This window comes from Erythrolamprus reginae, chromosome 2 (assembly GCF_031021105.1).
Source record: "Erythrolamprus reginae isolate rEryReg1 chromosome 2, rEryReg1.hap1, whole genome shotgun sequence".
In the NCBI taxonomy this organism is placed as follows: domain Eukaryota; kingdom Metazoa; phylum Chordata; class Lepidosauria; order Squamata; family Dipsadidae; genus Erythrolamprus; species Erythrolamprus reginae.
The window spans coordinates 28,866,596-28,881,184 of NC_091951.1; the positions used below are offsets into that span (position 1 = coordinate 28,866,596).

Consider the following 14,589-nt stretch of genomic DNA (forward strand, 5'->3'; position numbering starts at 1 on the left):
TATTGTGTATTGGACAAAATGTAGCTCTAAATTTTCTAAGCCCGAAATTTCAAGTCTGGTGGAATAAGGTATTCTGTTGTGAGCAGAGGAGTGGTGGACTTTTCTTGTGAAATATTTCTGGACTCTCTCAATTGTAAATAATAATAATAATAATAATAATAATAATAATAATAATAATAATAATAATAATAATAATAATATATTAGATTTGTATGCCGCCCCTCTCTGAAGACTCGTGAAGGTTTAAAGAAAGTGCGTTGACTTACCTGAGCGCCCCATCTAGTAAGTTGGAGTCAGCCTTGAGATAGGGTTTTCCTCATCCAATCACATTGAGGACTGAGTCTGTCAATCAAAATAGCATAATATACATATTCGGCCACCATGTAATATCTCCAGTTTGAGACGAAGACGGAACGACAGACTCGACGTGGAAGATTCCTGGGAAAAAAGTTACTGAAAGAACTCACACCAAGGATATGATAAATGATACAGTGACTGCTGAACAGCGAGCAAAAAAACCCTGGTGTTTCATTGAATAAAAATGCAGAACTAAAATGAGCATGGAACGGTAAGAGTAACACAACTCCTCATAATAACGAAGGGTGGGACTGAAGGCTGACTCCAACTTACGAGAAGGGGCGTTCAGGTAAGTCAACGCCCTTTCTCTGTGATAGTTGGAGTCAGCCTTCAGATAGGGGACATACCAAAGCTAGTATAAAGTACCGGGGGGGGGGGAGGAATGTGTATCCCGCTGGACCTCTAGGAGGTATGTGATTGTTCCACCTGTTGCAGAACCTGGCGACAAAATGCCAAATCTGCTGAAGTAAAGGTGCCAATTCTGTAATGACAGAATTGGCGGCACCGGCTCTCTGGAACCAACTCCCCCCGGAGATTAGAACTGCCCCTACTCTTCCTGCCTTCCGTAAACTCCTTAAGACCCACCTTTGCCGTCAGGCATGGGGAAATTAAACATCTCCCCCTGGGCACGTTTAATTTATACATGGTATGCTTGTGTGTGTGTCTGTTAGTATATGGGGTTTTTTAAATCTTTAAATATTTTAATTAATTGGATTATTATGATTTGTTTCACTTGTTGTGAGCCGCCTTGAGTCTTCGGAGAGGGGTGGCATACAAATCCAAATAATAAATAAATAATAAATAAATAAAATAAATTGAGTTGGGGAGGCCCAGGGAGCTGCAGATCTCCTCTAGGGAGGCCTGAGTGGACCAAGCTGCTGAAGTGAAAGTGCTACGAGTGGAATGAGCCGTGAGGTTGAAAGGGAGAGAGCTCCTGTTATGTTCATTTAAAAGAAATAAAGGGAAAAAATCACTGATTGGTTAAGACATGGCTGGGTTTAGACACGGCTGGGTTTAGATTGCCGCCAAAAATAAACGGTTGTCAGAAAAAGTTCCCGCGTTAAGAGAAGGTATAAATAGGGCAACGGATTAGCCGTTGCCATTGTTAGGAGTTGGTTGCTACGTTCTACGTTAGGAGTTGTTAGGAGTTGGGAGTTGTTAGGAGTTGGTTGCTACGTTCTACGTTATGTCTTCTGGAATAAACTTGTTAATACTGAAGCAGTCTCCAGTGCAGTGATTTAACAGCTGCCCTTTAAGGTGAATGCATGATTTATGGTAGCTGTTATCCATCTGCTAATGTTAGAAGCTGAATCCTTCAGACCTCTAGATTGCAAAGGAAAAGGAGGGAAGGGTAGAGAAGTACTGGCAGCCATGATGTCCGAAGGGCGTTGGTCACTTCTGCTCACCTTGAAGGAAAGCGAGAATAGAAACGCGGCAGCTGGTTGTTCTGTGGGGTGGCAAACAAGTTGATTAGTGGTTGCTCCATTCTACGTGCTACCTACCTGAAGACCTCTGGATGTAAACGCCATTCCGTTTGGTCTACCTCTTGGTGGCTTAACCAGTCTGCCTTAGTGGTATCTTCCCCTGAAATGTGGTCAGCCTCAATAGATAGAAGGTATTTTTCTGCCCGAAACCTAGCTGAAGTGCCTCATGTCTCAAGGCTTTCAATCACGTTCCTCCCTGCTTGTTAACGTGCGCCTTAGCCACTGTGTTATCAGTGAGTACAAGAACATGTTGTCCTCTCAACTGACTGGCAAAATATTCGAGGGCAAGGAAAATAGCTCCATAGTACAATGATTGCCTGGGTGAAAAACATTGGCCACAATATATATATAGAGGAATGGGAACAGATTTGGAAGAGAAATATTAAATTAACAAAATCCACAATATATAAAGAAAACCAATATAAAATGCTATACCGTTGGCATCTTCCACCCCAAAGACTAGCTAAAATGCACAAAATTTACAGCCCAACGTGTTGGAAATGTAAAAACACTCAAGGCACCTTCTTTCAGCTATGGTGGTTATGTCCAGAGACAAGAAAATACTGGAAAAAAATAAATAATTGGTTGTGTCAAATAACAAATACAAAAATAGAATATACGCCAGAGTTTTTTCTATTGGGTATTATGAGAGGTAACTATTCTAAAAATGTAAAATATTTAAGCTTGCATATTACAACAGCTGCAAGGATTGTATTTGCACAGAACTGGAAAAATCCGCAAATACCTGAAGACAATGAGATCATCAAGAAAATATACGACTGTGCAGAGACGGACAGATTGACAATGGAGCTTAATAATAAAAAAGAATCGGACTATTATGAAACCTGGACAAAATGGTACCAATGGACAAAAAAAAAGAAACTTAAAAGAAGCACTGAAATAAAACATCAAGAAATCTAAAAGTAATTAGAAGACAATGTCGATAGGAATGTATATGCGATGTAGATTCATCTGTAAATATGACTGTACTTTTTTAAAAAAGGAAAAAATTAATATATACATATTAAAAGGAAAATAGCTCCTGGTTCCAAGAGGTTGATGAGGCAGTTGTTAACTTCAGGACCCCAGCGATCCTGGGCAATATTCCCTTCTATGTGGGCTCCCAATCCAGGCAGTCTAGTGTTTGTAGTAACTATAACTCTATTTGGAGGCAGGAAGATGGAACCAACCAAAATGGAGAACCTCACCAGTGTAACGAATGCTTTACCTGTGATGGAAGTGACACCTTTAGCTTGGAAGATCCTTGCCCAGCTTTTTGATGTGGGAGTAAGAACCACTGTAGTTCCCTCGAGTGTAACCGCGTCCATGGAACAATATCTAAGCAAGATATCATTTTACTCAAGAGAGATGAAAGAATGTCCAGGGAAACTGAAGAATTATGGAGAATCCATGAAACTAACTCTCTAATACTGGACTGTCTCTCTTGGGAAAGGGACATGGTACACTATCTTGGAATCAATGACTGTATCTAAATGTTGAATGGATTGAGATGGAACCAAACATCTCTTTTCCATAAAACCGTGCTATTGGAAAGTAAATGCTACCAACTGTAGATGATGAAGGGCTGACGTATAAGATGAATTCTGTACCAAAATGTCTAAATAGCACTGGAGGCATATAGCCTTAGACCTAAGATGTGCGGCTAGGACCTTGGTGTTCTGTCTGGGTCACTCCGGAAGCCAAGACCAACCCAAAAAGAGAAGCCAGACACACCGGTAAAAGGCAAAGGCAGTTTATAAAATTCAAGAAAAACACAGGTAACAGAAAATGTCCTTACAAACAGGAAAACGCTGTATCTTCAAATATATCCATGCAGCAATACAGGATTCTTGCTGCCAAGACGAGGCTGTAGATAGCAGACCTACACCTCCCACAGGTCTTCCAAACTGCTGGGCCACAAGCCAGGAACAGAGACGCCGAGAACAAAGCAGGTCACCATAACTCCAACTGATAACACTCCACATGGCTTCAAGGGCTTGCCTGCCTTTTAAACCCTGCTAAGGAGGACCACACCCAAGCCCAGCTGTTCCTAATTCAGTGATGATAATACTTCTTTAATTGCTCCTTTCTTTGATCTGACCGTCTCTGTCGCATGTCAATGACGGCTTGTGCTTCATCCCCTAATGACTCCAAGCTACTGGCTGGGGAGAGCCCCCCCCCCCAGGGCTCTCATGCTGTTCTCCTTCATCCCATTCCTGACTTTCCCCTCCCCCGTCCGACTGCTCAGCCCCCTCCTCTTCGCTGTCATCCTCCTCCGGACATGGAGCCAGCAGAGACACAGCTGGTCCCTGAGCAGCCTCAGGCTGAACCACAACACTTGGTAAATGTTCTAGGGGCTGATGACAACCCAAATGGTAGCGCCTTATGCTGGAAATGGTAGCCTACAAAACAAAACCGGAGATATTGTCTGTGGGAAGGAAAATAGAATTATGAAAGTATGCTTCTGACAAATCCAAGGAAGCTAAAAAATCACCCTTGTGAATATTGGCTAAAATAGATCTCAGGGAGTACATTTTGAACTGTTCATATTTAATAAAGTAATTCAGCCGCTTCAAATCAAGAATGGGGTGCCAATCCCTTGATGTTTTGGGAACAAGGAATAATAGAGTAAAAACTGGAACCTCTCTGTTCATTAGGAACAGGTTCAATAGCTTGAATATCAAGAAGGTGTTATATTGCATCTTCCATGGACTTTCTTTTAATTGGATCGTTGGATACTGAACCTTGCAGGTAGCAAGGAGGGGGAATAGATATAAATTCCAACATAATTCCAAGCTTTACAGTCAACCCTGCTCACAAATCTTGAGTGGTTGAATCCCAAATGTGGGAGAAAAAGGAGAAAAGATAAAATGCAGAAAATAGTATAAGGGCAGACTAGATGGATCATGCGGTCTTTTTCTGCCGTCAGTCTTCTATGTTTCTATAAATGCCCCCCAATTGGAATATCCCCGAAATAATTACTTGTATCTTCTGGTAAATTTGGAATTTGAATTACTTCCTTTTGTTGGGCGTCTATTTGGTTTTGCCCCTGGTAGATCTGTCATTAAAGAAAGTTCTGGAGGTATACTGACCAGAGGACTGGGGAAAATTAGACCCCTGATCAGCCTGGCAAAAGGGCCGTTTATTATAAAGAGTAAACTGGGAATTCACTTTTTTTTTTTTTTTTTGGTGAAGGAAGGCATGATCTCCTTTGGTCTCCAAAATACCTCCAAACAATAGGCTGAAAACTGTGAAGCCACACTCACCTTCTTCAGGCCCTGGTGAACTTCTGAGGTAGGTATTTGTTCCTGAAGTTGGCGAAGCCAAATTAATGATACTCTGGCAAAGAAAAAAGCAGAGGAAGATACTCACACCTCCCAAGCTGAACTATGGTGTGTCTTAAGCAATAGTTGTTCTAAACGTCTATCCTCCAGCTTCAGCAACTCCTCCACTTCCCCAGTATGTAATTTTGGGAATGGGGTGCAGCCACAGGAGGATCTACAGTTAGGGGCTTGAGCAAGTTGCGGGAGCGACATTGAAATGCTTCTTGTCAAAAGTTGAAGGCATTGAGCCTGCCACAGGAGCAGCGAACTGCTTCTGAATGTTATCCATGAGCAGCTGAAGAGCTGGAATAAGGGCCACTGCCTGGACTTGTTCAGCAATATATGGAATGGGAAGTAGAAGCTTTGTTTCCAGTTCCTGTGATAGGAGGCGTGGCCAGGCCAAAAGCATTGCTAGCCTTCTGGAGAAGTGATTTAAATAAGGCTGGTGGAAAAAGGCCTGCAGGAGTAGGCTGCTCTATTAGTAAAGCCTCATCAGCAGAGAGGGCCTCATCCTGGCACTCTGCCTCCTCCAGTGCTGAGGCTTGGCTCTCATTATTTGAGGTATCTGAATAATTATGATCCTCTACATAGTTCCCTCTAAGCTGAGCAGTGAGCAATCGCTCACTTAAAAATCATCATCAACTCAAGAGTTTTCCAAACCTGCCCAGAAGCCGAGAGGGAAAGAGTGAGAGGGAAGGAGAGAGAGAGAAACAGATAGAAAAAAGAGAGGAAGGAAAAGAGAAAGAAAAGGAATGGGAGTAAGGAAGAAAGAAAATCAAAATCTAGTTTGAAACTAGTTCAACTATTTAAGTGGCATTTTGATATTGATAGAGTTGCCCAATATATTATGAGCTCACTGTTATAGACACACAGTACAGTATTTTATTTTGAAATTCTCTGAGGCAAAACAGGGTGGGTTTTTTGTTTGTTTGTTTATTTATTATTTCTGTGCCGCCCAGTCCCGAAGGGACTGCCGCTCAGACACTATACTTTTCCGCCCACCCCCCAAAAAAATTAGAGGGAACACTGACTCTAAGTCTCCAAAGGATTTGTGTTGCAAAGGAGGCGGGTTCAGCAGAGGTTGGGCCTGGTTTTGTGGGTGACTGGAGCAAGCTCCGGTAATCACCATGTAGAGTGGAAAAACAGCCATACACTGTTGTATAATATTGGCAATAATATTTTGAATGTTGTTAGGATCCAATATTGGTGGCTGGGCTGTTTGGACAGCCCCTGGTTGTTGCCCTACCTGAATGCCAGGTGTAGTAGGCAAGGCTGTTATATTACTAACCAGCAGTTGTAACTGTGAAGCAGTTGCCATGGGTGGGTTATTGGATCCAAAGGGTGAAGCCACCTGAGGGGGGCCCCACTTGCTGAGCTGGGGCTTTAAAACCTGCCTCCCCCCGCACATTTGTGTTAATTAGAGACACCCTCTCATAATCCAAAGCTGACTGGCCTTGCCTGTTGAAGTTGAGGAAAAGTGAGGTGGTAAAGATGACCACTTTTCCACTTTATTGTCAGGTTTGTGCGTTCGCTCATGATTTTTGTCACTTGGCTTTCCTGCTCTGGATGACTGAGGCATTTCAACAGGTAAAGAAGCCTTCCGCTCAGAATGTGATGCCTTTGCTTTTGTTGTTGTTTTGTTTTGTTCTCCTTGCATGGCATCGGCTGCTGGGAAATCTGATGTAAATCCTCCATAGAGATTCTCCTCAGCCCAGTAAGTGAGGGAATCTGCTGACAGACTGGATAACACAGCCTGAAGCTATTGGGGGGTTTTTTGTTGTTTTTTTTGGGGGGGGGTGCGGCAGCAAGCCCCCAGTGCCTGTAAGATGGTGGACATGAGCGGGAGATTTAAAATCTGGTGACTGGAGCAAGCTCCGGTAATCACCTTGTAGAGCGGAAAAACAAATACCAGCCAGGAGATAGTATAAAATGATCGGGCAAGCCCTTTGTGATCAGTATGGCTGGATTACTGTCCTGAGCTGACTTTGAGAAGTACAGCCTGTGACAAGCGGTCCGGTTACTGAGGTAAAATATTGCAGCCAAGTTAAAATAGAAACATAGAAACATAGAAGTCTGACGGCAGAAAAAGACCTCATGGTCCATCTAGTCTGCCCTTATACTATTTTCTGTATTTTATCTTAGGATGGATATATGTTTATCCCAGGCATGTTTAAATTCAGTTACTGTGGATTTACAGTATCTACCACATCTGCTAGAAGTTTGTTCCAAGGATCTACTACTCTTTCAGTAAAATAATATTTTCTCATGTTGCTTTTGATCTTTCCCCCAACTAACTTCAGATTGTGTCCCCTTGTTCTTGTGTTCACTTTCCTATTAAAAACACTTCCCTCCTGGACCTTATTTAACCCTTTAATATATTTAAATGTTTCGATCATGTCCCCCCTTTTCCTTCTGTCCTCCAGACTATACAGATTGAGTTCATTAAGTCTTTCCTGATACGTTTTATACTTAAGACCTTCCACCATTCTTGTAGCCCGTCTTTGGACCCGTTCAATTTTGTCAATATCTTTTTGTAGGTGAGGTCTCCAGAACTGAATACAGTATTCCAAATGTGGTCTCACCAGCACTCTATATAGCGGGATCATAATCTCCCTCTTCCTGCTTGTTATACCTCTAGCTATGCAGCCAAGCATCCTACTTGCTTTCCCTACCGCCTGACTGCACTGTTCACCCATTTTGAGACTGTCAGAAATCACTACCCCTAAATCCTTTTCTTTTGAAGTATTTGCCAACACTGAACTGCCAATACAATACTCAGATTGAGGATTCCTTTTCCCCAAGTGCATTATTTTACATTTGGAAACATTAAACTGCAGTTTCCATTGCTTAGACCATTTATCTAGTAAAGCTAAATCATTTACCATATTACAGACGCCTCCAGGAATATCAACCCTATTGCACACTTTAGAGTCATCGGCAAATAGGCAAACCTTCCCCTATGTCACTCACAAATATATTAAAAAGAATAGGACCCAGAACAGATCCTTATGGCACACCGCTTGTAACCTGACTCTGCTCGGAATACTCGCCATTAACAATAACTCTCTGATGTCTACGCTTCAGCCAGCTGCAAATCCATTGAACTATCCAGGGATTAAGTCCAATCTTCACTAATTTATCTATCAGCTCTTTATGTGGAACCGTATCAAAGGCTTTGCTGAAGTCCAGGTAGGCAATATCCACGGCACCACCTTCATCCAACACCTTTGTGACATAGTCAAAGAAATCAATGAGATTAGTTTGACATGATTTGCCTTCAGTAAAGCCATGCTGATTTGGGTCTAATAAGTTATTGTTTTTTAGGTGCTGATTTATCCTCTTTTTGAGTAGAGTCTCCATCATTTTAACTACAACTGATGTCAAGCTAACTGGCCTGTAGTTACCAGCTTCTTCTCTACTGCCCTTCTTGTGAATAGGCACAACACTGGCCATTCTCCAATCCTCAGGAACTTCTCCTGTTAACAAGGATTGGTTAAACAAATCAGTCAGGGGGGTAGCAATGACAGATCTGAGTTCTTTAAGAACTCTGGGGTGGATGCCATCTGGACCCATTGCCTTATTTATCTTTAATCGTTCAAGTTCTTCTAAGACATCGGCTTCTAAGATCACTGGAGCTGAATCCGTACAGCTGGAAGCAATGCTATATCCCTCTATAGTATTATTTTGTAAGGTGTCTTTTGAGAAAACTGAACAGAAGTAGCTATTGAAATGGTCAGCGATCTCCTTATTCCCATTAATGCATGTATTATTCCCAGTACTAAGCTTCGTGATGCCGCAGTTTTTCTTCTTCTTATCATTAATATATCTGAAGAAGGTTTTATCCCCCTTCTTTACAGATTTGGCAATTTCTTCCTCTTTTGAGGCTTTAGCAGCATATATTATCTGTTTCGCCTCCTTCTGTCTCATTTTATATACCTCCCTATCAGCTATACTTCCAGACTCTTTATACCTCCTATAGGCAGCCTTTTTTTCATTGACTATAGCCCTTACATCATTGCTAAACCATAGCGGTTTCTTCTTCCTTTTACCTTTAGTTATTTGTCTTACATACAGTCCAGTGGCTTTTAAGATGGCCTTTTTTAATACAGTCCACTGGATGCTCGCTCCTGCCATTTTATCCCTCCCCTTTAATTCATTATCTAAATATTCTCCCATTGCATACAGTCAATTGTGATGAGATAACAGCAGAAGAAACTCTTGTAGTGTTAAAATTTCTTTTCTTGTTGCTACCTATTAATCAGCAGTCAGATAGGAATTCCACGTCCTTCCTCATGGAGGACTGAGTTTCAAACTGGAGATATTACATGATGGCCAGATATGTATATTATGCTATTTTGATTGACAGGCTCAGTCCCCAATGTGATTGGATGAGGAAAACCCTATCTGAAGGCTGACTCCAACTATCATGGAGAATGACACAATCATCTTTATTAAGGGCAACTCTCAGTGAAAATCAAAACTTCAAAACTGATTTCCCAAAGCTCCAAAGGATTTATTCCATGGTAGCACCATTAGGCCAGACACTCTAAGGGAGCCAACTTCATCCCTGTGGGCTGCATCCAAGAGCAACCAGCATACCTGAAAGAAGAAATTTTATATCTGCTAAATGCCATATTCCTTTGTGAATTGACCTGCAAGGAAATCTAGAAAATGGGGCCTAGGAAACAGGGAGTGATAGCCTATTTTATCTAATACTGCGGTCTTATTATTTTTTGCCTTTTTATCACCTCAACTCCACCAACCCATGTCCAGTCTCTTTCTCTCTTGCTTTCTTTCTGTCTCTCTCTCTTGCTTGCTTTCTCTCTCTCTTGCTTGCTTTCTCTCTCTCTTTCTCTCTACCCTCCTTTTTCTCTCTCTCTCTTTCTCTCTCAGACACCACACCGGCAACAGAGAGAGAAAGAGAGAGAGAGAGCGGAGAGAGCGAGAGAGCAGAGAGAGAGTGGAGAGCAGCTTGCTGGTCCGTGGCCCCCTGGATGAGCGGCCCCGCATGGCCCCAGCGTGGACTCCGCCATTGCCTCCGCCCCCGTCTGGCTCTGCAGCTAAGAGGCAGCAGCCACATCCACCCCTTCGCCCTCCCAGGCGTCCACGGCGCCCAGCACCCGGCCACGTGCCGCCTCCGCCACCCAGTAGCACACCCGACTTCAACCTGCAGGAATGGGTGGTGGGGCGCGACGAAGGGCGGCTCTTGAAAGCCGCCACGGCAACGTTATTGTCATCACAGCGCAAAGCCATGCAGTGCCGGATTGCTCGCTTCTCCGGCCAGCAAGCCGGCTGCCCGGGAAAGCAGCGCGTGTTTTAAACGCGCACTTTTCAAACGTGGCGCTTTCCTGGGCAGCCGACTTTGCTGGCCGGAGAAGGGAGCAATTTGGGACTGCATGGCTTTGCGCCACTTCAAAAGTTTCTGCGGGGGAAGGGCCCCTAATGGCTGTGCGGGCACACGCCCACACAGCTTAGCGGTAACAGTGGCCGGTGCCCTCCCACCGGGCCCCAAAGCTCACTTGCCATCACCGCCAGGGAAGCTCCAACTGGGCCAGGCTCGCGGCACACGTGACCATGTCCCACGGCACACTGGTTGAAAAACACTGAGATAGATTACCAGCAGAGGTTTATAAATTCTTACAAGACATATTAAACTTGTCAATTCAAGACTTCTCTAAAGTCCTGGAATGTTGCCTCGTGTGAATTTCCTTGTGTGCAATAAGGGATGATTTATGCTTGAAGTAATGTCCACAGATTGGACATTTCAAAGATTTCTTCTTTTTTCAGTATAACATTTTTATTTTTCTCAACCATAAAATAAAACGATATATAGTTATAAACACAAGAATAATGCTTAGAATCAATTGTATACAAACTTTTCTTTTCTCATTACTCACTCAATGTAGGGTCTTATGTAAAATTTTCTGTTAATTTTATACATTATTAGCAATTCTTTGCCATCTGGCTTGCAAAGCATAAATCAAATTCTCTTGTTTCAATTTTTCCAAAACTAACCAATTACTAATATATACATAATGTGTCTCTTAATTTTCTATCCAATCATAGAACTTCCCCCAAATTTTATAATAATCCGAGTCTTGTTTATATTTAAGTTTCAAAGTCAATCTACTCATCTCTGCACAATCCATAATTTTTCTCAAAACTTCCCTTTCCGTTGGTATCCTATTCAATTTCCAGCATTGTGCATATACAATCCTAGCTGCTGTAATTATATGTATAATTAAATACATCTCTTCTTTATCAAAATTATCTGGCAGTATACCCAGAAGGTATATCTCGGGTCTAAGATCAATAGTCTTTCTTAAAATCTTCTGAATCCAGTGTTGAATTTGTGTCCAAAATTTACGTGCTTCCGGAGAGGCCGCCACATGTGATAGAATGAGCCAGGTAAATCGCTGCATTTCCAACAGTTTGTCGACAAATTCTGAAACATTTTCGCTAGAATTACAACTAAAACCTTTCCCACAAAAAGGACACTCAAATGGTTTCTTTCCTGTGTGAATCCTCTGGTGTACCACGAGGTTGCAATTCTGACTGAAACCTTCCCCACAGATAGGACATTCATTATTTTTCCTATTATTTATTTTTTCCACAAACTTTACATTTATATCTATACCACATCACCATGTTACAAACATGCACATTTTTTTCCAATATATCATAAACAAATATCCTAAATTTGCACTGTTACTTTTATCTCCCATCCGTTTCATTCTATATTTCATGTTACTAGCCTCCCTCTATCTCCTTCCCTTCCATCCACCTTTTCTTGTTCCCTCCCCCTTACCTTCTTCCTTCCTACTCTGCTCTCCTTCCTGTATGAGTCCTCTGGTGTAGCACCAGGTTGGAATTATGAATAAAACAGACGTGGTTGGTGAATCCATAGTAACTGAATTTAAACCTGCCTGGGATAAACATATATCCATCCTAAGATAAAATAGAGGAAATAGTATAAGGACCATGAGGTCTTTTTCTGCCGTCAGTCTTCTATGTTTCTAAAATCTTTCCCACAGTCAGGACATTCAAAAGGTTTCTCTCCTGTGTGAGTCCTCTGATGTTGCACCAGGCTGGAATTACGACTAAAATGTTTCCCACAGTCAGGACATTCAAACAGTTTCTGTCCTATGTGAGTCCTCTGGTATACCATCAGGCTGGAACTGCAACTAAATCTTTTTCCAGTCAGAACAGTCAAAGGGTTTCCTCTCCTGTGTGAGTTCTCTGGTGTGTCACCAGGTGAGAACTATGACTAAAACTTTTCCCACAGTCAGGACATTCAAAGGGTTTCTTGCCTGTGTGAGTCCTCTGGTGTTTCACAAGGATGGAACTTTGATTAAAACTTTCCCCACAGTCAGGACATTCAAATGGTTTCTCTCCTGTGTGAATCCTCTGGTGTTGCACAAGGTTGGAATTACAACTAAAACGTTTCCCACAGTCAGGACATTCAAAAGGTTTCTCTCCTGTGTGAATCCTCTGGTGTTGCACAAGGTTGGAATTACAACTAAAACATTTCCCACAGTCAGGACATTCAAAGGGTTTCTCTCCTGTGTGAATCCTCTGGTGTTGCACCAGGTTGGAATTACAAATAAAACGTTTCCCACAGTCGGGACATTCAAAAGGTTTCTCTCCTGTGTGAGTCCTCTGGTGTCTCACCAGGCTGGAAGTGAAATTAAATTTTTTCCCGCACTCAGGACATTCAAAGGGTTTTTCTCCTGTGTGAGTACTCTTGTGGTTCAGGTGGCTGGAACTATTACTAAAACATTTCCCACAGTCAGCACATTCAAAGGGTTTCTCTCCTGTGTGAGTCCTCTGGTGTTGCACCAGGTTGGAACTTTGACGAAAACTTTTCCCACAGTCAAGACATTGAAAAGGTTTCTCTCCTGTGTGAGTCCTCTGGTGTCTCACCAGGCTGGAAGTGAAATTAAATTTTTCCCCGCACTCAGAACATTCAAAGGGTTTTTCTCCTGTGTGAGTACTCTTGTGGTTCAGGTGGCTGGAACTATTACTAAAACATTTCCCACAGTCAGCACATTCAAAGGGTTTCTCTCCTGTGTGAGTCCTCTGGTGTTGCACCAGGTTGGAACTTTGACGAAAACTTTTCCCACAGTCAAGACATTGAAAAGGTTTCTCTCCTGTGTGAGTCCTCTGGTGTTGCACCAGGCGGTAACTGCAACTAAATCTTTTTCCACAGTCAGGACATTCAAAGGGTTTCTCTGCTGTGTGAGTCCTCTGATGTTTCAGAACGCTGGAATTATGACTAAATCTTTTTCCACAGTCAGAACATTCAAAGGGTTTCTCTCCTGTATGAGTCCTCTGGTGTTGCACCAAGTTGGAAACACAACTAAATTTTTTCCCACAGCAAGCACATTCAAAGGGTTTCTCTCCTGTGTGAGTCCTCTGGTGTTTCACCATGTGGGACCTCTGACTAAATCTTTTTCCACATTGAGGACATTCAAAGGGTTTCTCTCCTGTGTGAGTCCTCTGGTGTTTCACCAAGTGAGAACTGCAACTAAATCTTTTTCCACAGTGAGGACATTCAAAGGATTTCTCTCTTGTGTGAGTCCTCTGCTGTTTCATGACTGAAATTGTGACTGAATGTTTTTTACACAATCAGAGCATTCAAATGTTTCATCTTCTTTGTGAGTTTTGGGTACTTTGCCAGACTGGAATTCTCAATTTGAAGCTTTCCTCACAAAAATGATGCTCAACTGGAGGACATCCCTTAGATTCTCACGTCTTGAGAATTTCCAATGAAATGTTCACACAATCTGCACAGTCATATGTTTTTCCCTTCATGTGTACGGCTTTTCTCCTGTCTATCCGCTCATTGCATAAACAGCTGTGATTTGCAATATCTTCATTTTCCACAATAGGCAAAGTTATGTTGCTTTTCCACAGCTGAGTTCATCAAAAATATGGACAATGCCTTGTTTAGTGGTGCTTTCGTTCAAGCCGTTTTCTTCTTCACAGGGAGACGCCTGCATTCTTCTCAGCTCTACAGGGCTTTAGTACTGACCTTTTCATCTCAAATGACTTTCAGATATCTCCCTTGTTTGCTGAATGAAAAATAATCTCCTTTGACTTTTCATGTCACCTATCCTTGAGTTCGGTATAATTTGCTTATTCGAGCTTGAAATCTTTCTTGATTTTCTCTCTGTTGTGTAACAGCTGTTGGAGGAGGAGGAGAATCGTATGGTTTTCTAAAAGAAATGGAAAATATTTTAATTTTTCGCTTTATTTTCTTCCCATTTCAAGGTTGTCTTTTATTTCAATTGTCCCGAGTGGTCTTATTGCCATCCTCTTTGTCTGTAAGATTCAAAGAGAAATAGAAATTTAATGTTTATAAAATAATTAGAGATGATGTTTATAAAGAATATATATTTATGTGATGTAGACACTCAAAATAT

General features: G+C 42.1%; 1 protein-coding gene across 1 annotated transcript in view; it reads right to left on the reverse strand.

Annotated features, from left to right (window-relative positions):
• Positions 1-14,582, reverse strand: part of LOC139163051 (zinc finger protein 135-like) — a 30,716-nt gene extending 16,134 nt beyond the window's left edge. Inside the window, exon 1 of the mRNA XM_070743982.1 lies at positions 11,920-14,582. Within this exon, the coding sequence (XP_070600083.1) occupies positions 12,374-13,759 (1,386 nt within the window). The 5' untranslated portion in view covers positions 13,760-14,582 and the 3' untranslated portion in view covers positions 11,920-12,373. The remainder of the gene's footprint in view (positions 1-11,919) is intronic.
• Between the last annotated feature and the right edge of the window lie 7 nt (positions 14,583-14,589).